The 27,384-nt window shown below is 45.2% G+C and overlaps 1 protein-coding gene across 1 annotated transcript in view; it reads left to right on the top strand.

The window, feature by feature from the left end:
* Positions 1 to 27,384, top strand: part of LOC126124761 (heparan-alpha-glucosaminide N-acetyltransferase-like) — a 105,881-nt gene that overhangs the window by 26,536 nt on the left and 51,961 nt on the right. The window contains exon 5 of the mRNA XM_049915110.1: positions 12,700 to 12,806. Coding sequence (XP_049771067.1) covers positions 12,700 to 12,806 — 107 coding nt within the window. The remainder of the gene's footprint in view (positions 1 to 12,699; positions 12,807 to 27,384) is intronic.

Below are 27,384 nucleotides of genomic sequence, written 5' to 3'. Positions count from 1 at the left end.
GAAGATGGGTGTGTCAACAAATACTCATTGTGAAGATGTTGAAGAAAGGGCAACTTTTTGTGGCTGAGAAAATACACATTCACAGTGACCTAAATGAGTGGGAGCGGGTCATAGAACAAAAACATTTCCAAAGCATCTCAGAATCACCTTCAGTCTTGAACTACCTCCACACATTGTGAGTTAATTGTCTCATTGGGCCATTAGTGCAATCAGTGTCTTACATAATTTAAAAACAGCACAAATTGATGGCTTTTCAGACAACACCCCATGCTTCCACTCACTCACTGCCCAGTTTTTGTGTTGTTAGGCCCATTGAAGACTTGTAACTGTATGTGTAGCTTTCAGCAATGGTCTGACTCCCTGTACATTGCATGGTATTGCCTTTGCTTTGTTTGCTCACAAACTACTTGAGATGGCCCTGCATTCACTGCAGTAGCAATTCTTGTTGAGTTTGAACTGTGACTAATACACCATTCTTATAGACATGTTGGACAATTCACATTGATAAGCCAACAAATCAGTTAATTTCATTCACATCGTGGCCATGGGAACATTCAAACACAGTAGCTCCTTTCTATCATTCTGTCACGTCTCCACAGTTATCAATCTTAATGTTTTGATTCCATGTAATTGATTGTGATGTACACACGCTTTTCACCGTCAAGATGTATGCTAGTGTTGTAGTGGTGAGAGCCACGTGACCAACTGAGTGAGGTGGCACAGTTGTTAGCGCACTGCCTAACAAGGGCATGACCGACTTCCTTCCCCATCGTTCCCTAATGCGATGGGACCAATGACTTCGCTATTCGGTCCCCTCCCTGAAAACCAACCACCCAACCAATCAACCAGCCAAGTTACATGACCACCTCCTACCAGTTCTGCACCATCTGCTGTGCTCCAGAGTATGCATTGTACTGTTTCAAGGTGGAGATTAATATTTAATCGCACAAACTTCATTTTAAACTGCCTCTTGTATATTCTCTGATATATATTTCACCATCAACAAAGCAACAGGTTTAAGTACAACCAGTTCATGCACTTTATTACCTGCTAGTGTTTTGTGCATTTTGTACACTCTCTATTTGAACAGTCATTTTCTCACTTAATCATTGAATGTTGGTGAGTTGGTATCTGCACATTCGTGACAACATCACTTCGCTATACAGTTGGCACTCACACTTCATGGGCTGACATTGGCTCAGTGATAGCCGGGGAAAAAGAACTCCATGGGAGGGAAATGAACTTGCCATGTGAATCGATCTGTAGGAAGCAGAGAGACTGAACCCTCATAGAGATGAGCATGGGAAGAATTCAGTGCACAGCTGGTACATATGACTAACAGCACTCTGCACAACACACAGCACGATACATTAGCTGTCCATGGTGGTTGAACTCTAAATAAGTGCTAGCCTGCCTGTCCTGCTGCCACCTGCAGCAGGTCTGCCCATACTACGTTGTCGTGTGCACCCTCCCACGGCAGGTTTCTGCACTGTTCGCACCAGCTTGGCTGCCTCCATCATGCGTCTGCTGGGAGAGATAGTAACTCCCTCCCCTCTGAAAAGGCCACATAGAGCCGGAAGTGACTAGCCTTGGGCCGAGACCATCAACACAGAACTGGAGAAGACCCTGGAAAAACTGGCAGTGGACCAGTCGTGCAGAGAGTTAACTCCGACGACACTGGCCCCACCCAAATGGGCATGGGTGCTGTGGCAGTGGTAGTCCACTGGTAGCAGTGGAAATTTGGGACCTCCATCGATGACGGGGTGGGGAGGCAGAGGAAGAGGAGGAGGAGGGTGGATCCAAATCCATGAGCTCCAGATTGGCAGGCACAAGTGTGGGCTCCATTGGCAGCTGCTGTTGTTGGTGACAGGAGACAGCAGAAAACATGGAGCGACAACATGAAAGCATGTCGCTGTGAGCAGGAGCGCTCACCTGGAACAATGTCATGACCCAACCTGCAGACCAGGAGACTACTGTAGTGATGTTCCAACAGGTTGTAGGTGGAGCTGATTGGCATGGCGAGTCAGTTGCTCCCTACCAACATCAACCACAAACCACCTCCAACCTTTGTTGCTCACCATGACACCCAGCAGCCAACCCTGCCACCTGTCAAAAAACTGGGCACAAATGGCAGCTCCGGGAGGAAAACAGAGCGGTCCACGGTTGGTATGCGACTCAGGGTACAGGAAATCCAGGAGAGCCTGCAGCTGGCATCTGTGCAAATGTGCTGCTAGACTGCCCTCTCAAGTGGCATTGCACAGTATGTAGCCAGAAAGCTCAACAGTGCATAATCACGTCAAGCGACGGACACGGATGTCTTCATTTGGGCTTTAAATGTAAGCACAAAGTACTCCACCTCCAAGTTAGAAATGGGTGAAATTGAGTGGTGATCAGATGTTGTATACCACCGCAAACGGAACAGTCCTCAAACTGCTGTGACACAAACTGCCAACTGTTGTTGATACCAGGGTCTGTGGAAATCCCTCAATGGCAAGAGTAACCAGCAGTGAGTGAACTGTGGCAGTCAATGCTGTGCACATAGCAGCTGGAGTATGTGAGGATGCAATGCCAGGGGGATGACAACATGGCAGCATCGTTCGTCTGTGACGGTATGAACCCCCAGGGCAATGTTGAGCCAATCATGGAAAAGGGAAAATGGACACTACACTGGGCCTACACCTGAAGAAATGTACTCCAGCCAAACCAACTCGACTGCTGAAATGATACTCTGGAAAAGCAGGTCGGGGTCCATGGGGGTCACGACTTCACGTGTCATCAACAGAAAGTCTGACAGATTTTGCTGCAAGGTCTCATCCAATGCGAACACAAGAGTTCTCGGCTGATTGAACTCTGGATTGGGCTCCATCGGCAACTGTGATGGCACTTCGGCATTGACCCCTTGGGAAGTGGCGTGGTAATGAATGTTGTCACAGTAGATGCTGAGAAAGAGGGCCTAGTGCTGCAACCGATGGATAGTCATATCCAGCTGCTTATAATGAGGGGTCAAATAATAAACCAATGATTAGTGAGCAGTGATGAGCAGGATCTTCACCCCATACTCTAGATGTGGAAATCCTTAAGCCAGAAAATAATAGCTAGCGCCTCCTCTTCCACCTGTGAATAATTATACTGTGCGGCAGAAAGTGTCTTTGATGCTTTGAAGAAACTTTTAATAGCTAAGATTGCACTCAGTAGTAGTTATTCCTGATGACCAGTTTCATTTGTTAAGACTGTCAACTTCTGATCTTTCAAAAACTTGGTGTTATAAGTGCTGCTCCATTATGACTGTATCACACATGCCATTTCAACATTATAGTTGATAGTATATGTGAGGTTATCAAAAAGTAATGAAAATTTTAGTTTTTCTGTATTTATTCATCATCAACTTTGTCATCTTCAAAGTAATCCCCCTCAGATATAATACCCTTGTGCAGTGCTTTTTCCAGTCTTGGAAGTGCTTCTGGAATTCATTTTTCATTGTAGTGTTCAGCTCCATCAATGATTTTGTTTTTATGTCATTAATGGTGGCAAAATGTCATCTTTCCATGGTTCCTATCAGTCTTGGAAATAGAAAGAAGTCGCAGGGGGCCATGTTCGACAAATATGCAGGCTGAGGCAGATTAACAGTCTTGTTTTTTGCCAAAAAATCATGAACCATTGAGGTGTGAGGGGAGCATTACAGTGCTGCAATTTCCATTACTGGTTTTGCCACAGTTCTGGGTCATTCCATGTCAGTTCAACCATGGGCTCCAGCTCATAGTCTCAGGTTTAACTGAAATTAAGTACACTAATTCTACCATGTGTGGACCACTCATGTACAAAGTATTAGTTTCTCCTGGCAATTAGTTCCAGAATTATGACTTGTGAAAGAAGGTGGTGTGGCCCGGAAATTGCAACCCGCATCTAGCAATCTATCTTGAGACCCAACTTCAGGTCTTAATAACTTTGGAATTATTCCACACAGTCCAGTGAAATTTTTACAACCCAGTAACATCCATTTAGAGAACACACTCCATGAATCAAAACGCCAACAACATATTTCTGAGGGAAAATAAAAAATTCCAAAATGTGATTTAAAAAAATGTAATACATTAAAAGGTATATATTGTAGGTGCCCTCTATGCCAAATATAATTCACTCAAAAAGGGTATAAATTTTTTTGTGGTAAGCTTAATGTGCCCTAAACGCACACAGAACTCATGCCCATATCAGTCACAAAAACTGAGTTACATGCACACGAAAATACAAAAATTTGAAAAATTACCTGAAAAACATGGATTTTCTAAGTTTGGTAGCACAAAAGGGACAAGTGGTATCCAAGCCAAATTTTACACACTGTGTAAGTATACCATAATGATATATATCTCAGAATTTCAGCATGTTATTGCAAGACATTTGTGTACAATGGAAGTTGACAGATGTATTTGGTTTGGGGTTTAAGGGCGCTCAACTACTGAGGTCATTATTTGGTGATGTGGCCATTGTTCCACAACACAATTTTGTAAAAACATATCGTAAACTGTTCTGCCTCTTCTTATTCTCTCCCACAACTATTTAATCACTAAGCAACAACATATAGACAGATTAACACAACCTATCATTAATGTTTACTGCACCTTAACTGCTAAAAACCAGTCGATTCTGCTTTGAAAAGTAGTTCTCCCACACTTTAGCTAGTATACTCTGTACATTGAGTGGCAAATTGTACTGTCTTCCTGACACTGTGGTAGGAACTGGAACTGTCATAAGAATATGTTCAAAAGGAATTCAACACCTGTCTGCCAAACATGGCCAATGAAATGATCTCGCTGGTCCTGCTGGTGCCATGAAGTTCACAAATACATCACCTTCTGGTTCACAGCACTCTGCAACATATCCTAAATACCATTTGTCATCATAAACAGCAATAACATAGCAACCTGGTTGTATGTTGCTGTTTTTGCTTCTGAATCCTGAGTCAGACACACTGTGAAGACACATGTTGTGCATGAACCTATAGTTATAACCGGACAATCTACTCATCTGCACATTGTCAGAGTCCACTGTAGAGAAGTGATGATGGCTCCTTGTGCCTGCAACAGGATGTTCTAGTCTGCGTTTTAGCAACTCTTCGACTGATTTCACCTCATCTTGCGAAACATAGAATGATTATATGCCAGAGATATTTTTCTGTACCCAGGTAAATAATTGAAGAGGTGTTAGAATGTGACCTTCTGTAGGGTGCTGCAGACTAGCTTGTGATGCCATGCACTTAATGGTAGCACCAATACCATCACATACATTTTTACCATGACTTGTTGCGAAAAAATTCCATTCTGCGTGAATCTGAAAATCATGGTAATGCATGCATAAATTTTTGAGATTTTCACAGTTTCTTTACTGACTAGCTGCCCCATCACTGAAGTATTTCGCAAAATGTTGCAATGGCATCATGAATTAAACAGTCTCTAAAAACGCACAGGTTCATGACAGACACATCACCTGATTCACCTCTATAATAAATAGCAAATGGCTGGAGAGTTGCTTTACTGTTGTCCCAATGATATCCTTGGATGGAATCTTGAACTATAAATGTATAATTTTCAGAAAAGTCTAGTATTACTATAATTTCATCTTGTTTCAAATTATCCTTACAAAACTGGAAATAAGGCGATTGTGTTGTTGCTGTGAAGTTGTGTGTAGTCAGTTTGTCTGTTTTTTTGACAACACATTTCAACAAAATCTTCCACTGTATTTTGCTTTGTTTCAAGACTTGCGCATCCACGTGTGTCCATTGTTTATAAGAAACAAGTTCATCATCATCATCCATAAGGAGTTCACCATACAGTTTGTTATTCATGTGTTCTGCAAGATTTGCCTTACCAGGACACTTTTCACACCTGTGTATCAGGCACTGGTAGGAACTGATGTCACACACTAGCAGCTTTATTGCACCTTTATAACCCAAACCAGAATCCTTTATAGCAGCAAACATCAGTTTAGTATTTTTATGGGTCTCACATACACAAACATTGTGTGCCCCCCTTGCACTTACAGGCACAACCCATTTTGACCGAAGATTGGTAATGGGATACTTTCCTTTGAATTCTACATATAGTTCTGATATGTTGCATAGCAACAGTCTTTTTTGCATCTGTACACATACATTTCCCATTTTCACCATTACATAGTCTTTTTTTTTTTTCCAGGCATTATTCGGCTGTAGCCATTATTTTCATAAAACTCCGACACTAGCACCTTTATTTCTGAACTCAGTTGCTTACCTTGAGCCTGCTGAAATTGTGGAAGCTCTCCTTGGGTTGCTTTTATTTTCCTAGCTTGCTTTACCATATATGTAGAAACATTGAATTTCTTTGCAGTGTAAACACCTGGAAGGTGCAAGGCTAAGAATAGCTACTTTTTTTCTGGCGTGTGAATATGGCACATTTTTCTTTCAAATCGTGCACAATTTTGTCCAAATCAGAGCATTTCTGGCATGATTTCTGTTCCTTTGAAGCAGATAGTTCTTCCTCTGCCACCATTAGTGTGTCAGCTATTTTGTGTTTTAATTCCATTTGAGCTTCTTGTAGTTTTCTTCTACCCTAGCTAGTCCTGTCTCTTTTCCAACTTTGTATGTCTTCATGGGAGACAAACCAAGAGCAGTCACTGAAGTATTTAATTGCTCATCCGCTGTGGTTGTAGGTGGCTGATACTCTTCGTCACTGTCACGTAAATTATCAGAATATTCTTCATTTTTTAGCAGTGTAACACACCTGGAACATAACTTTTGTCCTGGCTTCATGTTAAGTCCCATGCACTGATACACTTTCAATACTGATTTTATATCAATTTCTCTGAGGCTACACTTCACTGTCTTCTTATGAATCCAAAATGGATCAAAACAACTTCTTTGTAGGAAAGAATACTTATCCAGAAACACTTTCATATGATGATAACAAACACTAAAGTTTCCTGGAACTGTACTTCTTGTGCCCACAGGTTGTATCCCGCATCTCCATAGCAACAAATTGTGGTCCGATTCATCCAGATCATGCAGTACAAAGCGAATGCCACATTTTGTTCAATATGTTGTTTTATGACATTCAGATGCTTTTGCTCTACCAATACTGCAACTTGTTTGAACAAAAGCACCACTAGTACACTCTTCTGCCTCCATACTGACTTTCCACAACAGTACTGACCAGTCTGAACTAGAATCTTAAAAACATGAATAACCTGTAATTGTTGCTTGTTTCCTTTGTTGTTCCTGCCTAACAATGACTCATTCTGTCCCTGAAAACTACCATTGTTTAACTTTCTGTTGCCTAATGGTTCCCAACAATTTTTGCAGCTTGAACTGAAACAAGCTGTCTGCATCATCACTATTACTTGCTAAATTGTGTTAAAAGAAACATAACCAAATACATCTCTGTCAACTTTTATTGTACACAAATACCTTGCAATAACAAGTTGAAATTTTGCCACGTATTATATTATGATCTACTTATACAGTGTTTGAAATTTGGCTTGTATATCACTTGTCCCTTTTGTGCTACCACACTTAGAAAATCCGTGTTTTTCAGGTAATTTTTCAAATTTTTGTATTTTCGTGTGCATGTAACTCTGTTTGTATGACTGATTACATTTTTTTAAATCACATTTTGGAATTTTTTATTTTCCCTCAGAAATATGTTGTTGGTGTTTTGATTCATGGAGTGTGCTCTCTAAGTGGATGTTACTGAGTTTTAAAAATTTCACTGGACTGTGCAGAATAGTTCCAAAGTTGTTAAGACCTGAAGTTGGGTCGCAAGATAGATTGCCAGATGCGGGTTGCAATTTCCGGGTCACGCCACCTTCTTTCACAACCCATAATTCTGGAACTAATTGGCTGGAGAACTTAAAATTTTGTACGTGGTAGCATTGGTGTGCTAAATTTCAGCCAAATCTGAGACTATCAGCTGGAACATTTTCTCAAATTGGTTAATTGACATGGAATGACCCTTCTGGTTGTTTTATTTGGGGTGCTAGTACACCCCTAAGGCAGGAACTCGTGATGCTTAAGCCCACTGTAATCAATGAAAACAATGAGGAGAACCTACAAATGTGATTGAACTTGTCAAATGGTTTTTGGTTGTGGCTCTTCAAGCAGTTTCCATTGGGTCTATTGAACCTTGGTTTCGATGTCGTACCCATATAACCATACAGCCATGTTTTGTCACCTGTTATAACCTTCTTTAGAAGTTCTGGATCACTGTCGACTTCATTCAGCAATTCCTGATTGATGTCTACACAATGTCATTTCTGGTGGAAAGTGACCAGTTTCAAAATAAACTTTTCTCCTACAAGTTTCATGTCCGAAACATCTGAAAAAATTGCTTGACATGAGCCAAAGGATATGCCAGCATCATCAACAATGTCTCTGATCATAATTTGGCACTTTTCCAGAACCATTTTCTTTACTACTTCCACAGTGTCATCAGTAATTGGTGTGGTAGTACATTCAGGGTAGTCATCACCTTCAATGAATTCTCGACACTTTTTGAAACATTTATACCCCATTTTTCAAGCAAAATTTGATACAAATTTTTTGAGCTATCTTTTCCAAAATAACTCATAAACACGCTCATAAACGAACACAACCTTTTTGAACAGCTGAAAATGCAAACACACATTAGGAACAGGTGTACCAACCACATAAAAAAAAGAAAAACACCCTTTAAAAATCAGAGGTATAAAGCCTGTAAAATTAAAAATTCCCATTACTTTTTGATCAAACCTCATAGCACATTCCACATAGGTTTGTTAAAAACAAAAACAGATTTGTCACCAACAAAAACTGTACTGTTAAAAAAACACCTTACCTAACAAGTGATGTCCACGCACATGCATTCCACTGATGCTTGTTCAGATGTTGAATTGTGCAGCAGTGCAGATTTGTGCACACTTTTACATTTACAAAACAAGTTAAATGTAGCAGGGATTCACATTCTTTGAAGTACAGAGTTCAACTGTTTTTATTGTTAACAAACCCATGTGGAATGTGTTATATACTATCCACTAGAATGTCAATATGGCATGTGTGATACAGCCATAATGGAATAGGATGTATAACAAGTTTTTTGAAGTTCAGAAAATGACAGTCTTAACTGTTGAAACTGGTCATCAGGAATAAATAGTATTTAAAGTGATCTTGATTGTTAAAGGTTTCTTTGAAGCCAATACAGATCACCTTCCAGTCTGTAATTAATCAGAAATTTCAATCATCTTTGATGCATAAGTAATGGGCTGTTCGGTGCTATCTGGGTTCTGATGGGACAGGATGGCACCAAGGCCATACTCTGACACATCACAGGCCACAGTTGAAGGTTTACCAAGTGTAATGGAAGCCAGACAGGGAGCGGAGCACAAACACTGCTTGAGAGATTGAAAAGCTCATTTACAGTCTGCAGACCGGACAAATGTACAGCCCTTCTGGTGAAGCCAGTTAAGAGGACGGCAGACATGCATGGCCTTGGGAATGAACTGAGCATAATACAAAATCTTTCCCAAAGAAGACTTTAGTTCCTTAAGGTTCATGGATGCTGGTAGGTTGACAATGGCTGAGATATGCTTGTCTGTGGGGACTAGACCATTTTTACTAGGCACATGACCCAAAAAATACAGGTTCAGGGTGAAAATCTGCACATCTCCGGCTTGCCATGAAGACCATTCTGCAGGTCTTGGAAAAAAAAACTGACTAAAAAGTTTTGTAAATGCTCCTCCTGAGCAGAGCCTGTTACCCAGAAATCATCCAGATAATTGACGCAACAAGGAATGTCCTGGACTGCAGATACCATCGGTAAATTCCCGGCACAGAAAATAATCGAAATGGCAAGTGATGAAACTGGTAAAACCCAAAAGAGATATTGAGGCCCGGGAAAGTCCAAGAAACTGTGTCTAGTGGCAACTGCAAGATGATGCAGGAAAAATAATGCGCCCCCTCACCACACCCCTTCGCATTAATAACTTTAACAACCTTGCCTGCTGTGGAATGGGTTACAAATCTTTGATACACTTGGCATTGACCATTTGTTTAAAATTATCACAGTGGAGCATGACACTGTTGGGCTTCTGAATCGCCATCAAAGGAGTGGCCCATTGGTGTGATGGAGTAGGAGAAATGACTCACTGGTCCAGCCAACACTGCAACTCAGCCTTACCTTGTCACACGTGATGATGGAAATGGGGTGGGGCACAAAAACTGGGTACCACAAATGACGTAAGAGAAACATGTGCCTCAAAATTTTCTGCTCGGTTCAAAGTGCTCTGTTGTAGGTTATAGGACTGCTGTAAGGAGTCCAAATCGTGAAAAGATGTGGGTTGAGTCACTAAATGCACTTTGTCAATGATCTGGAAGCAAAAAACAGAAGATGTGTTGAGCCCAAAAATGTTTTGTGGCAATGGTGAATTGACTACTGCCAAGGGAAGTTGTCATTCCACATTCTTATAATGCACAGAAATGGACATTTGCCTCCGCAAAGCAATACGCTGTTCACTATAAGCAACCTTATGGTGCGGCTGTTGTAACTTGGAACATCCCAATAGCCTGTACATATCTGAGTTAGATGGCTGACTGTTGCTTCTGTGTGTACCTGAAATTTTATCACTACCAATGTTAGCATAATACCCCAAGGGAATGTGTGCGGGGTGTCAGAGGCAACCCTAGAGTCCACATTAAATGTTTGGACATCTGAAGACTGACTACAGCCCTTGGAGTGTCACAAACATTTGCCCAATGACCGATCCACTCGCACACCTCACATGGTGCCTGCAGGTGTGGGCAATCTCTGCGAATGTGCAACAAATGACAATCGGAGCAGGACCGGTTGCTCACCCAACAGGAGGAAGAAGAACCATGCCAAGGACCCAAAACACGCTGCTGGTGGGAATTACGACACTGCGAGTGGCACAAACTCGATAAGCTCAGTACAGGTGAGGACAGGCAGCACCGAAATGGCATTGCACCAGGACACATGGCGACTCAGAAGTTTGTGAGGCTATTTGTGATATTATTCATGGCTCCAGGGTTTTGTTAACATGCACACCCAATTGTGCCACTTCCAATTATCAGGAAGGAAGCCCTTGCCACCACCGTAAGTTCATGTGTATCACAATTTGGGCAACGTCGGCTAAAGAAGGGTCAGTCAAGGTCAACACCTTAGTTTGCACCTCGTGGTCGGGAGTAAACCTGACAGTCAAGTCCTGAATTAGTGGGCCTGCTTAAGAAGTACCACATTTGGGATACTCAAAACGACACTTGTGTGAGAGGCCATGTAAATCTGTTATCCAGGCTGTATACAGCTGCCCGGGTCGCTTGTGGTGCTGGTTAAACTGCAACTGCATCGCCGCCACCACCACCACCACCACCACCACCACCACCACCACCACATCACATGGGTTTGACGACCAAAATATTGCGTAAGCAACTGACAAAGCTCACCAAAGGAAAGTTTTTCAGGCTCATTGGATGGCTTAAAATTGTGGAGAACTTTGTATAAGCCTGCATTGCTGGGCAACAATAAGGCAGCCATATATATTGGATGGTCAATACAGTTTACCTGGATGTACAGTAGGTAATTCTCCCATCTTCCCATCGAGTCATTGAAACCAGCAAACGGAGTCAGGGGTGGCACATGGTACAATAGACACATGCGTCTTCCCCCCCCCCCCACCCCCCCCACCCCATACTCAACCAGCCTGCATTGTGGTTTACCTGCATCTGCATCTGCTCCTGTTGCTGCTGCTGGTTCTTCTGTAGTTGCAACTATGCCTGCCAGCACTGCAGAAATGTCAGCCCCATGGTGGCCCTAGTAAAGGGAAAAGAAAATATAGGGGGATGGGGGGTCACATGCATAAGAATGTCCTTTATCACCACGTTAAAATCTTCACAGGCATGACAATGCCACTTCACTACATAGTTGGCATAGATACTTTATGGACCGAAGGTGGCTCGATGATAGCCAGGGAACAGAACCCTGTGAGAGGGAAATGAACTCACATAGTGAGTCGATCTACGAGGAAGCAGGCAGTTTGAACCTGTGTAGAGATAAGGATAGGAAAAAGTCGGCATGTGGCTGGTGTGGACAATTAACAGCTATGCACTTGGCACAACACGTGACATATGATAGACTAGGTGATGTCTGTGGTGGTCAAACTCTTAAGTAAGCTCTGGCCCACCCGGCATACTGCAGTATGCAGGCAAACACCTCTGCCAGCAGATCTGTTCATACCGTGTGTCACAAGCACCCTCCGTGGCAAGATTCCACACTACTATGCTGTGCTGTCCACGCCAGCTCGCCTGCCTCCATCATGATGTCTGCTTGCGTGGATATTAAAGGTGAGGTAGTGCTACAGCTCTCGGGCATCATATTGAAATTTGTTCTGTTTCACTACATTACCATGAAAAACAAAACAAAACAAAAAAAGTGTGCAAATACATTTGATGCCATAACCATTTCCATTCTGAACTGTTCACTGTCTCATTTCAAAAAGAAAATGTTACTTTTTCTTAACAGTATCTCACTGTATGTGTTTATGTTGTTCTAATAGAAATTTTGCAAATATCATTTTGAATCACCATGAAATAGTAAGTCTCTTGGATTAAAAATGGGTTATAAATTATATCTGCAACTTGGATGTATGTGTGGGATGGTCTAAGAGGTTTTTTTAAATTTTGTTTAGGACCTTGGTAGCCCAAACCCTGGTGATGCACCTCCAATCATAAGAAATGAGGTACTGCAAATAATCCGTCGACAGAATAGGGTTGCATCTGTAGACATCTTCCGAGGGTAAGTGAATATTCTTCACATCACTAACTAAAGAAATAAACTTTCATGCTACTATACACGCACTGCAAAGTAATTATTTGTTTAAAAAGATGAAAAATTACAGTCATTGGTAAAAGTGTTATAACCTTAAATCACCAATAATTGCGTGGATATTCAAACACACTCACTTAGAAACAATAGCTGGTTACATGATAACAACTCGGTATCTCTTATTCGACTGCCGTGCTGTGACATGCAGCTGGCGCCGTTCGTAGCTAGGTGGCGCTCCCGCACTCAGCCGAGTTGCGGAGCGCCTCTATCGCCATTTGCGCGTACTGTCATGGTGGCACTGTTAAATGTCGTGGCACCGTCACAACACTTTTCCCCCCCTTGAAAAAAAAAAAAAAAAAAATAGACCACTCACTTCCTTGGAGACATGGACAGTGCGGAGACATCCATGGCCTCTTGTGAGGCCCCGAGAAGATCCCGTGGAGAGACATGAGAGTATGGTCGAAAATGTCCAGGACAGAAGCTCGTGTATGGAACGTGCCTCTGGACGAGATGATGGGTGAAAACTCCGGAGCAGCATCCATAGGTGTCGTGGACCTGGGGGTGTGCTCCAGTGAGATGGGTCCCGGAGAAGGTGGCGTCGAGACTCGGGCCGGTTCCGGTGTACTCGGAAATGGTAGTGACGGCGGCTGCATCAACACGTACGGTAGATCGGCAGCAGCAACAGGACTGGCATCTCGGGCTGGTGGAGGCGAAGGAAGGGGCGGTGGCACCGGCGTGGCCACCACTCATGGGCGCATCTGGTCATAATGGCGAACAACCATGCCGTCGTCCGTACGTATTTCACAAAGCCGGCGGCCGCGAAGAGCCTTGACCACTCCTGGAATCCATTTAGGGCAAGATCCATACCCTCGTACCCACACATCGGTGCCCACCGAGTATTTTCCCGCACTAGGGGACACAGCACAAGGCCTGACAGGGTGAAGCGGGTGCTGTAGAGCATGCGGTTGGCGGCCATGCAAGAATTCAGCAGGGCTGCGATCACCCAGAGGCGTGAAGCGATAAGAACTCAGAAATTGCAGCAGAGCGTCATCTGTGGAAAAATCACTAAGGATTTTTTTCATCTGGCTTTTGAAAGTGCGGACAAGGTGCTCGACTTCCCCATTCGATTGCGGATGGAAGGGCGGTGCTGTAACATGATGAATCCCTTGTCCAGTACAAAAATCATGGAAAGCCTGCGAAGAGAACTGAGGGCCATTGTCCGTGACGATCGTAGATGGAATACCGTCTAGCACAAAGATTTTGGACAAAGCCAGCGTCGTTGCCACAGTGGTGGGCGACGGACATCGAACAACAAACAAAACTTCGAGAAGGCATCAATCAACAGTAGCCAATAAGTACAGAGGAAGGGGCCGGCAAAGTCAGCGTGCACCCGTTCCCATGGCTGCGCCGGATCAGGCCACGGAGAGGGCATTGTACGAGGTGCAGCCAGTTGTTGAGCACACTGACCACACGCAGCAACCATGTGGGCGATGCCCGAATCAATACCGGGCCAATAAACGTGCCTGCAGGTCAGGGACTTAGTCCGAGAAATCCCCCAATGGCCTTCATGCAACAGTTTGAGAACAACTTTGCGAAGAGAGGCTGGCACCACGACCCGTGGAGATGCGCCATCCGTGGCCAGAAGAACACCACCATCATGAACAGACAGACGAAGGCGCAAGGCATGGTAGTTGCAAAGGGGATCCGATGCCCGGCCCTTGGTCCTGTCCGGCCAACCCCGTTGAACAAAACCGATCACCTGACGCAGGACCGGGTCGCACACAGTAGCCGACGTGACCTGTGAACCTGTAAGTGGAAACCCTCAACCGCATGACATTCTTCCTCATCTATGTGGAAACAGAGTAGTTCATCGTGATTGAAAACCGGGTCGGGGCCCATCGGCAATCGCGACAATGTGTCAGCGTTGGCGTGCTGGGCCGTGGGGCGATAGTGAATCTCATAGTGATAACGAGACAAGTATACGGCCCAACGTTGCAGGCGGTGTGCTGCCTTATCTGGAAGCGACGCCGATGGGCTGAACAGAGAGACCAGCGGCTTGTGGTCGGTGATGAGGTGAAACTTAGAACCATACAAAAAAACGCTGAACTTTTTTAGAGCATAAATGACAGCAAGCGCCTCCTTTTCGATTTGAGAGTAACGCCGTTGCGCATCGTTGAGGGTCTTGGAAGCATAGGCGATGGGTCGTTCCGACCCATCCTCATATCGATGGGCGAGAACAGCCCCTAGGCCATACTGTGACGCATCAGTCGCCAGAACCAAGTGCTGACCCAGACGGAATGTGGCAAGACAAGGTACCGACTGCAAATGAGCCTTCAGGCGGACAAAAGCCTGCTCACACTCGTCGGACCAACAGAAAGGGACATTCTTGCGTAACAGCTGATGCAGAGGATGAGCTACCGCTGCCGCGGATGGAATGAATTTGTGATAACAAGCAATCTTGCCTAGAATCGTCTGAAGTTCTTTGACCATAGACCGCCGGGGAGAGCATTAATGGCCGCAACGTGCTGACGTAGAGGACGTATACCCTCACAGGAGAAGTGGAAACCAAGATACACAGTGTAGGGTTGGAAGAACTGTGACTTGTCCAGATTGCATTTCAACCCCGCCGAATGCGAAACCCGAAACAGTGAATGCAAATTGCGAAGGTGCTCCTCAGTGGAGGCCCCCGTGACAACAATGTCATCCAGATAGTTTATGCAGCCGGGAACGGAAGCCATGAGCTGTTCCAAAAACTGCTGAAAAATGGCCGGCGCGCTAGCGATGCCAAATGGTAACTGCTGGTACTGATACAACCCACAAGGAGTGTTGATGACGAGAAATTCCTTGGAAGAAGCATCCAACGGCAACTGATGGTACGCCTCCGATAAGTCAAGTTTGGAAAAGAACTGGCCCCCAGCGAGCTTGGTAAATAACTCCTCAGGACAGGGAAGAGGATAAGTGTCAATGAGGCTCTGAGCATTGATGGTGGCTTTAAAATCACCACACAATCGCAGACTCCCGTTTGGTTTAGAAACCACCACGATTGGCGATGCCCATTCGCTGGAGGTAACAGGAAGGAGAATCCCTGAAGCTGTTAACCTGTCTATCTCAGCCTTGACAGGTGCACGCAACGCCACCGGAATAGGGTGTGCCCGGAAAAACTTAGGGCGATCTGTAGGTTTAAGAGTAATGTGGGCTTCAAAATCCTTGACACGACCCAGATCAGCAGAGAACACGGACGAAAATTCAGAACGCAATCCATCCAGCTGTTGATACGGAATATCCTCAGATATGAGGTGCACATCATCATCAATGGAGAACCCGAACAACTGGAAAGCATCATAACCGAACAGGTTTTCAGTGCCCGTATGATCCACCACATAAAACGTGAGAGGCCTAACAACAGACTTGTAGGCAGTGGAAGCATCAAACTGGCCAATGATAGGAATTTTCTGTTTATTATAAGTTCTCAGATTTCGTGTAACTGGAGACAAGGGAGGGGAGCCCAACTCCAAATACGTGCAAGAATTAATGAGAGTTACTGCAGAGCCAGTGTCCACTTGCATGCGAATGTCTTTATCCAGAACACGAACAGTAACAAACAACTTATTTGTTTGACAAAGCACACAGTTAACATCCATGTCAGATGCCTCGTCCTCGTTGACAGGAACTTTAGGGGACTGACACACAGAAGCAATGTGGCCTTTTTTCCTACATGAATTACACGTGGCCCAACATTTTGGACACGCGGCCCTGTCATGCTGTACAAAACAACGTGGACGAGAAGGAAGTGCGGAACGAACCTGCTTCTGTGTTTGCTGTTTTCGCTGCGAGCGTTGTGGCCCAACGCGACGTTGTTTACACGAGTGAACCACCGCCACATCTTCGTTCTCCTTTGAAACAGGCAAATTGTCTGTGTCGAAAGTTGACTGTACACAGGGTGTATACGACCTGGGACAACCGGGAAATCCGGGAAAAACCCGGGAATTTTTTCATCTGGGAGAAAACCGGGAAAAACCCTGGGAATTTTTCGGAATTCCAGGAATTTTTCATTGTTTTAGCTTTCTGTTAAATTTTTGTAATTTTGGTTGCAGAATTGATTCTCTAGCTAAGAATGGTATTGTATCCTGGCTACTGGAGAACTGCAGCAATAAAATATAAACGAGAGGGAAAAAAATAAAACTTTAGTGGCAAAGGAAATGTGCAATTTAGGACAATAAACACCGTGCACGCACAAGTGTTTGCAGATAGCAAGAATATGTCAAAGGCCGTAGTGCGCAGGCTGTAATTCTAAGTAACAATAAACTACTTGCTATGAGCATGACGTAATAACTGTTCACATTAGGTTCGTTTGACCAGTTGCCAGCGGTCTGTTGCGCATGCGCATTTGGCTCGCGTATAAGCAGTACCTTCTCCCGCTTCCCGCTACTTGAAGTTTGGCTGTTAGCTGTATCGGTAGTAGCAGCAAGCAGCCAGATGCAAATGAGAAAAATTTTTCTCGCGCGCCCTAGCTGCCAGATTCGCGCGTGCACAGAGTTGTCAGAGTTGTAGTGGGGAAGAGGTTAGTCCTACGTAACCCGTGTTTACGTTAAGTGATTTCGATGCTTCTCTTCGTATACAGCTCCCACGTCAAATGAAAACAAAACAGATTTCTGTGGCCGGGAGCTATCAAGTGAATTAAAATACATTCACATAATTACGGAGGGCAAAAATATATTATTAATTTCAGTTTCTGATTTTATTTTCTTTCCAAGTTAGTAGCAGTCAAGCATTAATCGCCTTGCAGAAGAATGAAGTTATTTTTGCAAGTTTGCTAAAGAAATTCCGCTGAGGCAATCATTTTATTTGAAACGAAGTGTTTCATTCTACAGTATTGGCTAGTTCCCACTGTTCGCTGAATTTCAAGTGCACGTTATCATCTTCTGCCATGTATGGCATTACGCCATAATAAAGAACCAAAGATGAGATTGTAGAGTACTGGTACTCCAAGTAAATTTACATCCCATAAACTATAACACGTGTCCTATGCTATGAATAGCTGCTGTCATCGGCTGGCGAGATCCTTGTGGCTCACTTACAAAAGGACATCGCAACCTCGGTTGCAACGTTCCGGAAACTTAACGCGCTGTGTTTGGTGAAATTCGAATTTATACTTTCGTAATACGAATTTTATTAAAAGTCTCTCCAAAACTTCTCTGCTCCCCCCCCCCCCCCTTCCCCCCCCTGCCCCCCACAGCTGCACTTTCTGACTCCTCACAAAATACCTCCCAGGATGATAGATTTGCTAGCTTAATATCAAGATTGTCTTTGGCAAGGGCTCTGATATTTTGCTCATTGTCGTTTCCTTCTGGCAAAGTTGAATAGTCTTCTTACCTTCTTCTTTAGCAATTCCAGATTATTGATCAACCAATCTACATTCCTGTTTGTGCACTTCTTGGTGACTGGATAGTTTTTTAAGTATGAGTTTACAGTGGCAGACATCACTTCATCTGCCATTTTCTCAAGGTGCATGGGATTTCTTACCAAAGTTTTAACTTCAGATAAGTGTGAGTATAAGTCTTCGCTATATGAGTCCAAGTCTATTTTTCTAAGATTCCTATAGACCATGGTCAGTTTAACACCCATTTCTAATGCAAACTTTATATATAAGGGGCATTCAAAAAGAAACGAGCTGGAGACATAATTGTAGAAACCAGTTCCTGTATGTTAAAAATATTGACTCTTGATGTTGAGACACTTGTCCCACTGTGTCACAAGGCGGTGAATGACTGTCTCATGAAATTCCTGGGGCTACATGTTAACCAGTTCCCCACATACAGCTGGACATCTTCGTCCGAGGTGAATCGTTTGCCCCCTCAGAGCCTTTTTAAGGGAACCAAAAATAACGTAATCACAGGGAGAGTGGTCCGGACTGTTTGGAGGGTGGCCGAGAACATCCCATTTGAATTTCTGATGGAATGTCACGACTGTGTTGGCCATATGAGGCTTTGCAGTGTCGTGGAGCAGAATGACGTCATGGGTGAAATTGCCTGGTTGTTTTGATTTGATCACTTGGCGAAGGGTGGTCAAGGCTAGCGAGTAAAGCTAGGCATTCACTGTTGTCTCATGCTACAGGAAGTGAATCATTTTTGGTCCCCTTAAAAAAGTTCCGAGGGGCAAACGATTCACCTTGGACGACGATGTCCAGCTGTATGAATGAAACTGGTTAACATCACAGCCCCGGGAATTTTATGGGACAGCCATTCATCGCCTTGCGTCACAGTGGGATAAGTGTCTCAACAACCAGGGTCAATACATCTAACGTACAGGTACGGCTTTCTGTAATTATGCCTCCGGCTCGTTTATTTTTGAACTCCCCTTATAGATGTCATCAGATTAGGATGGCTCCATTACCATTTACCATTGTTAGTCATAACTATCAATTAAGGTGGACCCAAAAGTTATATCAGTCTTCCCTTCTTTCATAAAGGACGATCAAAAAGTTTCCATTTTAGGCTGTTGCTACAGCATAAATGCCATGTAACACAACTCTGTTGGTGGCATAGAAGCACCATCAAGTAGGCAAGGGTTTAGTGTGGCATTCATGTTTTTCTGCGGGCATGTGGTAAAAGTGGAAGTGTGAACTATGGTGACATTATTACCAAATGTGTTCCAACAGGATCTTCTACTGTTACTCATTTTGTGGCTGCTGAAGGACAAACAGTGGTCGACATCCATCAGAGAATGAAGAAAGTGTATGGGGCGGCACGTCTGTCGAAAAGCACTGTTTTGGAATGGTGTGCCAAGTTCCATGCTGGTCACTGTTCAGCAAAAGGCACCAGTTGATCTGGGAGACCAACCTCATTCATTATGCACAGTTGGAAGACAGCCAAGTGCTGTCCTGTAATCCTAATCTGTTCATGTAATTATCACACCATTAGTCCCTCAAAGAGGACATGAAGGGTTGACGATTCATGTTGGATGATGGAGTGCAGCAGGCATTTACAGACTTCTTTAAGCAGCAAGACATTGTGTTTTACCAAATGATATCTTCAACCTGGTGTGTTGGTGAGATGATTGCTTCAATGCTCATGACAATTTTCCCTTATTGGCATCTGCCAGTGGCTGCCTACAAGTCTCCTCAATTCCTGGAAAGGAGGAGAACTGATCTCGTAAGAAAGGAAGGTACGTTGAAAGTAGTACAAATACCCTTGTGCTTCCTTCCCCACGCTGTTTGATACTGATGGTCATTAAGTCCCCAGAACAAAAATTTGGCGTTGGCATGAATAAAATTCTATTTTTGACATAGAAGTATGTTCTAGGTTTTTTTTAGATTTCTAGCCCAACTTACTTCCAGTTCCTCAGAGGCCTGATAACACCCCCTGTACATAAATAGGGTTCCTGGATCAAGACTGCATCCACCTTGTGCCTTCGCAGAAGGTGACTCAAGGTAGCAATTGCTCACTTACTGTGTTTCAGTTTCATCTGCAATACTTCCTGCTGCCAACATACCACCACGATCACTTCCGATGTACTTGATTACCCTGACAGTAACCTACAAGAATCGTAAATACAATTTTAGGTCCTGCTCATACATTGCCTTTGGGTTTTCCTCACTGACTTCCACCACCAGGGTCTGGCTGTCTGATACAATCTTACTAACTTTATCCTAACCCACAACTACTTCTGATTTGATGATAAAGTATATAAACAAATCCATGTTACAGCCATGGGCACCTTCATGGCACCCATCTGTGCCAGCCTTTTTATGGGCCATCTACGGGAGACCTTCCTAGCCTTCCAAAACACCAAACTCCTAGTGTGTTTCAGGTTTGTTGATGATTTGGACTCAGGGCCAAGACACCCTATCTTCACTCCTTCACAATCTCAACATTTTCTGTCCCATTCGCTTAATGTGGTCCTCCTCAACCCAGCATGCCACCTTCCTAGATTTTGACCTCGTCCTCTCTGATAGCTCCATCCACACCAGTGTCCACATTAAATCCACCAACCACCAAAAGTACCTGCATTTTGACAGCTGTCACCCATTTCACACCAAAAAATCCCTCCCATGTAGGCTGGCAACCTGGGGACGGCATATCTGCTGTGACTAAACCACTCTTGCTGAGTATCCTAAGGGTCTCACGAAGGCCTCCACAGACAGACACTATCCCCCATACCTAGTCTGCAAGCAGATCTCTTGTGCCATTTCCCCTTGTGTCCCCAATTCTCCCAGCACGCCAAGAACCAATCCACAAAGGAATGTCTCCTTCATCACCAATCCCACACCAGACTGTAACAACTGAACCACAGCCTTCATCAGGGCTTTTATTACCTATCATCATGCCATGACCTTGCAGGGGGGTCCACAACTCTTTTGTGGATACGTGCATAGCGAGCACGGGACCCCGAGCTAATGTGGCCCTCCTTCCTTTCCGAGCTGCATACCCTCCTTTTCCGCATCCTTCCCTATCCCCCATCTTCGCCCCCCCCCCCCTCCCCTCACCTCTGGCTCTTTCCTTCCCCTTCTCCCACTCTGAGAGTATGGTTTGTACCTACGTCCGGAGACGGACGCTTGTAAATGTAACGCATTCTTCGCCTTCTCTGCTTGTATGTCTTTATCCTTCCTTTGTCCTTCTCTTTTCCTTACCTCTTCTCTTTACCCTTTTCTCCACTGCGGCATTTGAGACCTCTCTTCTTTCCTTTCCCTATCTTTGTTTTTCCCTTTCTCTTTCTTCCTCCCTGTGCGTGTCTGAAGGCCGACCCATGCATTTTCGTGCATAGCCGGTGACGGGGTAACACATAATTCCCCGCCCCAGGTAGACAGGTAGGACACGTACGTACCCCCTGGTAACGGCCAGGCCCAGGGAGGGGTGATTACCCGAGCTGATACCTTCCGAAAGTGCCGATTGGTCCCTCCGTCCGTTTGTCGGGAGGTGTGACCTGAGGTGTGAACAATCACCTAAGGCGGGAGTGCCCTCAGTGAGAGCCCCCACAAGGGAGGAGCGCGCCATCGGAGACGCCGGTAATCATGGGGGATTCTTCCGCAATGTTTTCCTCACATTCTGCTATGTCTGCTCACAAGCGTAAGTTCACTGAGTCTCAGCCACAGACAGTTCTTCCATCGTTGCCACAGTTCCTTGTTGTTTCTCGGTCTGACGAAGGTCACGACTTCTCCATGGTCAGCCCTTTCATTATTCACAAAGGTGTCGACGCAATTGCAGGTCCTGTAAAGTCTTGTTCCAGATTACGGAATGACACTTTGTTGTTAGAAACAGTCAGTGCCCTCCAGGCACAAAAATTGCTGCGTACTTAACTGCTCCACACCTTCCCTGTCCGGGTTGAAGCGCACCGCACTTTAAATTCCTCACGTGGAGTCGTTTATACACGCTCCCTCGATGGATTGTCTGACGAGGAAATTCAGCACTACCTGTTCAGACAGGTAGTGCTGTTCATAGAGTTATGAGTACATAAAGTTGACACGAACATTGTTCCAACCCGTACTGTCTTTGACATTTGACAGAGTTCAACTCCCATCGAAAATAAAAGCGGGCTATGAAATAATTTCCATTCGTCCCTAAGTCCCAAATCCTACGCGTTGCTATCGGTGCCAGCGGTTCAATCACACCAGCGAGTCCTGTTCCAACCCGGCCAAATGTGTTACGTGTGGCAAGGATGCCCACGAGGGTGCTTGTCCACCTCCATCCCCTCGTTGCATCAACTGTATGGGTGACCACGTTGCTTCCTCTCGAGATTGCCCCATTTTTAAAGACGAAAAGCTCATTCAGGAAATCAGAGTGAAGGAAAAGGTGTCGACCTTTGCTGCTCGAAAATTATTCGCAAGTCGAAAGCCCACTGTGCCTCAGACAGGAAAATGCAGCACTGTCCTTGCCTCTCCTCGGCCAACAAATGAGGCGGCCACGCAGACTTGTGATCTCACCTTTAGTGACACGGTCGTCAGATCGGCCAGCGCAAAGATTGCCCGTTCAACCTCCCTACTTTCGCCTGCTCAATCTATGGCTCACCCGTCATCGGGTTCTGCTAAATCTCGATCCCAAAAGCCAGACACCCGGACTTCCAAAAAAGAGCATACTCGTGAAGATTTTTTATGTACCCTAACTTCACAACCATTGGTTCCTCCTTCATCTAAACATCATGTTTCCAAGAAAGCTAATAAGAAACCCAGTTCCTCTCCTTCTCCGCCATGGCATGTCTCATCTACAGCACCACCTGGTGGTAACTGCCCTCGGCCGTCTTCTGTGTCGCCGAGGCGCACTGCTGGCGGCTGATCAACTGGCCGATCGCTGGTGGCAGGAGCTGCTCCTGAACAACCTATGGATCAGGATCTTTTGCCTTCGGCTGAGTGCCGTTCCACGCTGTCGGTCGCAAGCTCTGAGCAGTCGTTCAGTTGACGGCAACCTTGGTCACATTCTTCCATTTTCTGTCCAACCTATGTCCATTATCCATTGGAATATCCGCGGCATTCGAGCCAATCGGGATGAATTGACGATCCTACTCGCCGGTCATCTTCTGTCTTCAGGAAACAAAGCTGCGTCACCATGACTGCTTTGTTTTCCCCCATTTTCAGTCAGTCCGATTTGATCTCACCTCTGTTGAAGGCACTCCAGCACATGAAGGACTCATGATTCTTCTCCATGATACTCTCCATTATCACCCAATCCCCTTAAAAACTTCCTTCCAAGCAGTCGCTGTTCATCTTTCCCTTTCTGGATACACCTTCTCTCTTTGTACAGTATACGTTCCATCGTCCACGTCAATGGCACGAGCTGATCTCCTTCATCTTCTTGGTCAGCTTCCACCCCCCTATTTGCTGGTTGGGGACTTCAATGCCCACCACCTGCTTTGGGGATCTCCACATCCATGTCCGCGTGGCTCACTATTGCTAGACGTCTTCCACCAAGCGGATCTTGTTTGCGTCAACACTGGGGACCCTACATTTTTGTCTGCCTTCACGACAAATTTCTCTCATTTGGACCTTTCGGTCGGTACTGTTCCGCTAGCTCGGCGCTTCGAATGGTTCGCCCTTGCTGATACACATTCGAGTGATCACTTTCCATGTGTCCTTCGTTTGCAGCCACAACTGCCATATATGCGCCCGAGATGCTGGAAGTTTGCACTTTTTTCGTCTCTAGTGACATTCGATGACCGTCACTTTCCTAGCGTTGACGATGAGGTCACTCATATTACAGACGTTATTCTTACAGCTGCAGAACGTTCAATACCACGCACCTCCGAATTGCTCCGGTGCCCCCCAGTTCCTTGGTGGAACGAGGCATGTCGTGACTCAATACATGAGCGGCGATGTGCTCTTCGCGTTTTCCGCCACCATCCTACTTTGGCCAACTGTATCCGCTATAAGCAGTCCCGTGCGCGATGCCGTCGCGTCATCCGCGATAGCAAGAAGGCAAGCTGGAAATTCTTTACTAGCTCATTTAACACCTTCTGACAGTTATCTGGTGCGCCTAGTTTCTCCCTGGTCTCTGGGCTCACTGTCGCGCATGATATGTTAGTGGACCCCGTCACAATTTCTAACTCATTGGGTCAACACTTTGCTGAGATTTCGAGCTCTTCAAATTACCCGCCAGCGTTTCTCCCGAAGAAACGTCCAGCGGAAGTGCAACCTCTTGCTTTCTCCTCTCAAAATCGCGAAAGCTATAATACTGTTTTCTCCATGCGGGAACTCCAACATGCACTCTCTTCTTCTTGCTCCTCCGCCCCAGGACCGGAAGGTATCCACATCCAAATGTTGCTGCATTTATCAACTCATAGTCTGCGTTACCTCCTTCGCCTTTATAATCGAATTTGGACCGACAGTACTTTTCCCAGACGATGGTGGGAAGCTATCATCGTTCCTGTTCCGAAACCTGGAAAGGACAAACATCTCCCCTCTAGCTATCGCCCCATTTCTCTCACGAGTAGTGTCTGTAAGGTTTTGGAGCGTATGGTGAATTGCCCTTTAGCCTGGTGACTGGAGTTCCGCAGTCTTTTAACATCTGCCCAATGCGGTTTCCGAAAGCATCGTTCTGCAGTTGACCATCTTGTTGCTCTCTTCACTTATATCATGAACAATTTTCTCCGGAAACGCCAAACAGTAGCAATATTTTTTGATCTGGAGAGAGCAGACGATACCTGTTGGAGGACAGGCATCCTCCACACACTGTTCTCTTGGGGCTTTCGAGGTCGGCTGCCACTATTTCTTCGCGAATTTATGGCAGAGCGCACATTTCGAGTGCGGGTGAACACTACTCTCTCCCGTACTTTTTCCCAAGAAAACGGGGTACCCCAGGGCTCAGTGCTAAGTGCTGTACTGTTTGCCATTGCAATAAATCCAATTATGGACTGACTCCTTCCCGATGTCTCAGGCTCCCTCTTTGTGGACGATTTTGCGATCTACTACAGTGCTCAACGGACCAGCCTTCTTGAACGACGTCTTCAAGGCTGTCTTGATCGCCTCCACTCTTGGAGCATCGAAACAGGCTTCCGCTTTTCTCTCAGTAAGACCGTTTGTGTTAATTTTTGGCGTCGTACGGAGTTTCTTCCACCCTCCTTACATCTAGGACCTGTCAACCTTCCGTTTTCGGACATCGCTAAATTCTTGGGTCTTATGTTTGACAGAAAACTGTGCTGGTCCTCCCATGTTTCCTATCTTTCGGCTCGCTGTCTGCGATCCCTCAACACCCTCCATGTCCTGAATGGTACCTCCTGGGGAGCAGATCGAGTGGTCCTTCTCCGCCTCTATCGCGCCTTAGTGCGCTCGAAATTGGACTATGGAAGCATAGTTTACTCCTCTGCTCGGCCGTCTATTCTTTGTCGTCTCGACTCTATCCACCACCTTGGATTATGTTTAGTGTCTGGAGCTTTTTACACCAGCCCTGGGGAAAGCCTTTATGATGAGACTGCTGAACCTTCGCTGTCCAATCGGTGAGCAGTCCTTCTGAGTCGTTATGCTAGCCATCTGTCTTCCATGCCTGCTAATCCGTCCCATGACTTTTTTTCGACGCCTCCTTGGATGTAGGGTATGCAGGCCGCCCTTCCTCCCTACTACCACCGGGAGTCCGCTTCCGTCAACTGCTCCATTCTCTTTCCTTCCGCTTTCCTAAAACCTTCTTGACAATTGGGGTACAGCACCGCCTTGGCTCCGTCCCCGGACCTGCCTGCTCCGTGATCTTTGTCAATTTCCATAGGATGGTACCCCTTCACTTGTTTATCGTCGGGCATTTTCTGCTCTATGTGCACAAATGAAGGAAGCCACATTTATTTACACTGATGGCTCGAAAACATTGTTAGATGTAGGGAGTGCCTATATTGTTGGTGACACCCCAAACCGATTTCGGCTTCCCGACCAGTGTTCGGTTTATACTGCGGAGCTTTACGCTGTTCTCCAGGCTGTCCAATACATCCACCGCCATCAGTGGATACAGTATGTTATCTGTTCAGATTCTCTCAGCTCTCTCCTCAGCCTCCAAGCTCTCTACCCTGTCCACCCTCTGGTCCACCGGATTCAGGACCTTTTGTGCTTGTGCCACTTGGGGGGCGTCTCGGTGGCGTTCCTCTGGCTCCCAGGACACGTTGGTATCTGTGGAAATGAGGCGGCCGATATAGCGGCCAAGGCTGCAGTCTCTCTTCTTCGGCCAGCTATTCGGTCGATTCCCTTTGCCGATCTATGGAGTGTTTTATGTTGTCGTGTTGTTCTTTTATGGCACGTACATTGGTCGACACTTCCCCATAATAAATTGCGGGATGTAAAAGCTCTTCCCTGTGCTTGGACCTCTTCATCCCGAACGCGTCGTTGGGAGGAGGTAATTTTAACTAGACTCCGGATAGGGCACCGTCTTTTTAGCCATCAACATCTTTTAAGCGGCAATCCTCCTTCACTCTGTCCCCACTGCTCTCAGCTGTGGACGGTAAGACACCTTTTAATTGAGTGCCTCTATTTTACTCCGTTAAGTGTCCGTCTACAGCTGTCGCCTGATATATCGTCCATTTTAGCAGATGACACGTGCTCGGCCAATCGCGTTCTCGAGTTTATTAGTGCCAGTGAGATGACGTCAGTCATTTGAAGCTCTTTTTGGGGACAGCCAACCCCTTTCTGTAGTGGTTTTTTAAGCTTTCCTTCTGCTTTTAGTTTCTCCAATTTTTGAGTTTCGTTCCCATTGCTGCTGGTTTCCATTTTCGTTTTTTACTGTTTCCTAAGTCACAGACTGGGCGCTAATGACCATAGCAGTTTTGTGCCCCCGCCCCCCCCCCCCCCCCCCCCAAAAAAAAAAAAAAAAAAAAAAAAAAAAAAAAATCATGCCATGAAATTAGGAACATCCTAGCTGAGATACTTCCCATCTCTCCTAAAGTGATGTTCTGTTACCCAACCAACCTCAACAACATGCTAGTCCATCCCTATGCTACTCCCAATCCCACCCCCTTACCACAAGAATCATATCCCTGTGGAACACCCACAAGCAAAATCTGCCCAATCCACCCACCCAGTATTTCCTATTCTTGTCAATTATTCAAAATGACAGTCACAATCACATTATTTATTTTGCCGCCAACT

Source organism: Schistocerca cancellata, unplaced genomic scaffold, assembly GCF_023864275.1.
Source record: "Schistocerca cancellata isolate TAMUIC-IGC-003103 unplaced genomic scaffold, iqSchCanc2.1 HiC_scaffold_426, whole genome shotgun sequence".
In the NCBI taxonomy this organism is placed as follows: domain Eukaryota; kingdom Metazoa; phylum Arthropoda; class Insecta; order Orthoptera; family Acrididae; genus Schistocerca; species Schistocerca cancellata.
The sequence above is the reverse complement of the archived record's forward strand: the minus strand, read 5'-3'. Positions and strand labels throughout refer to the sequence as shown.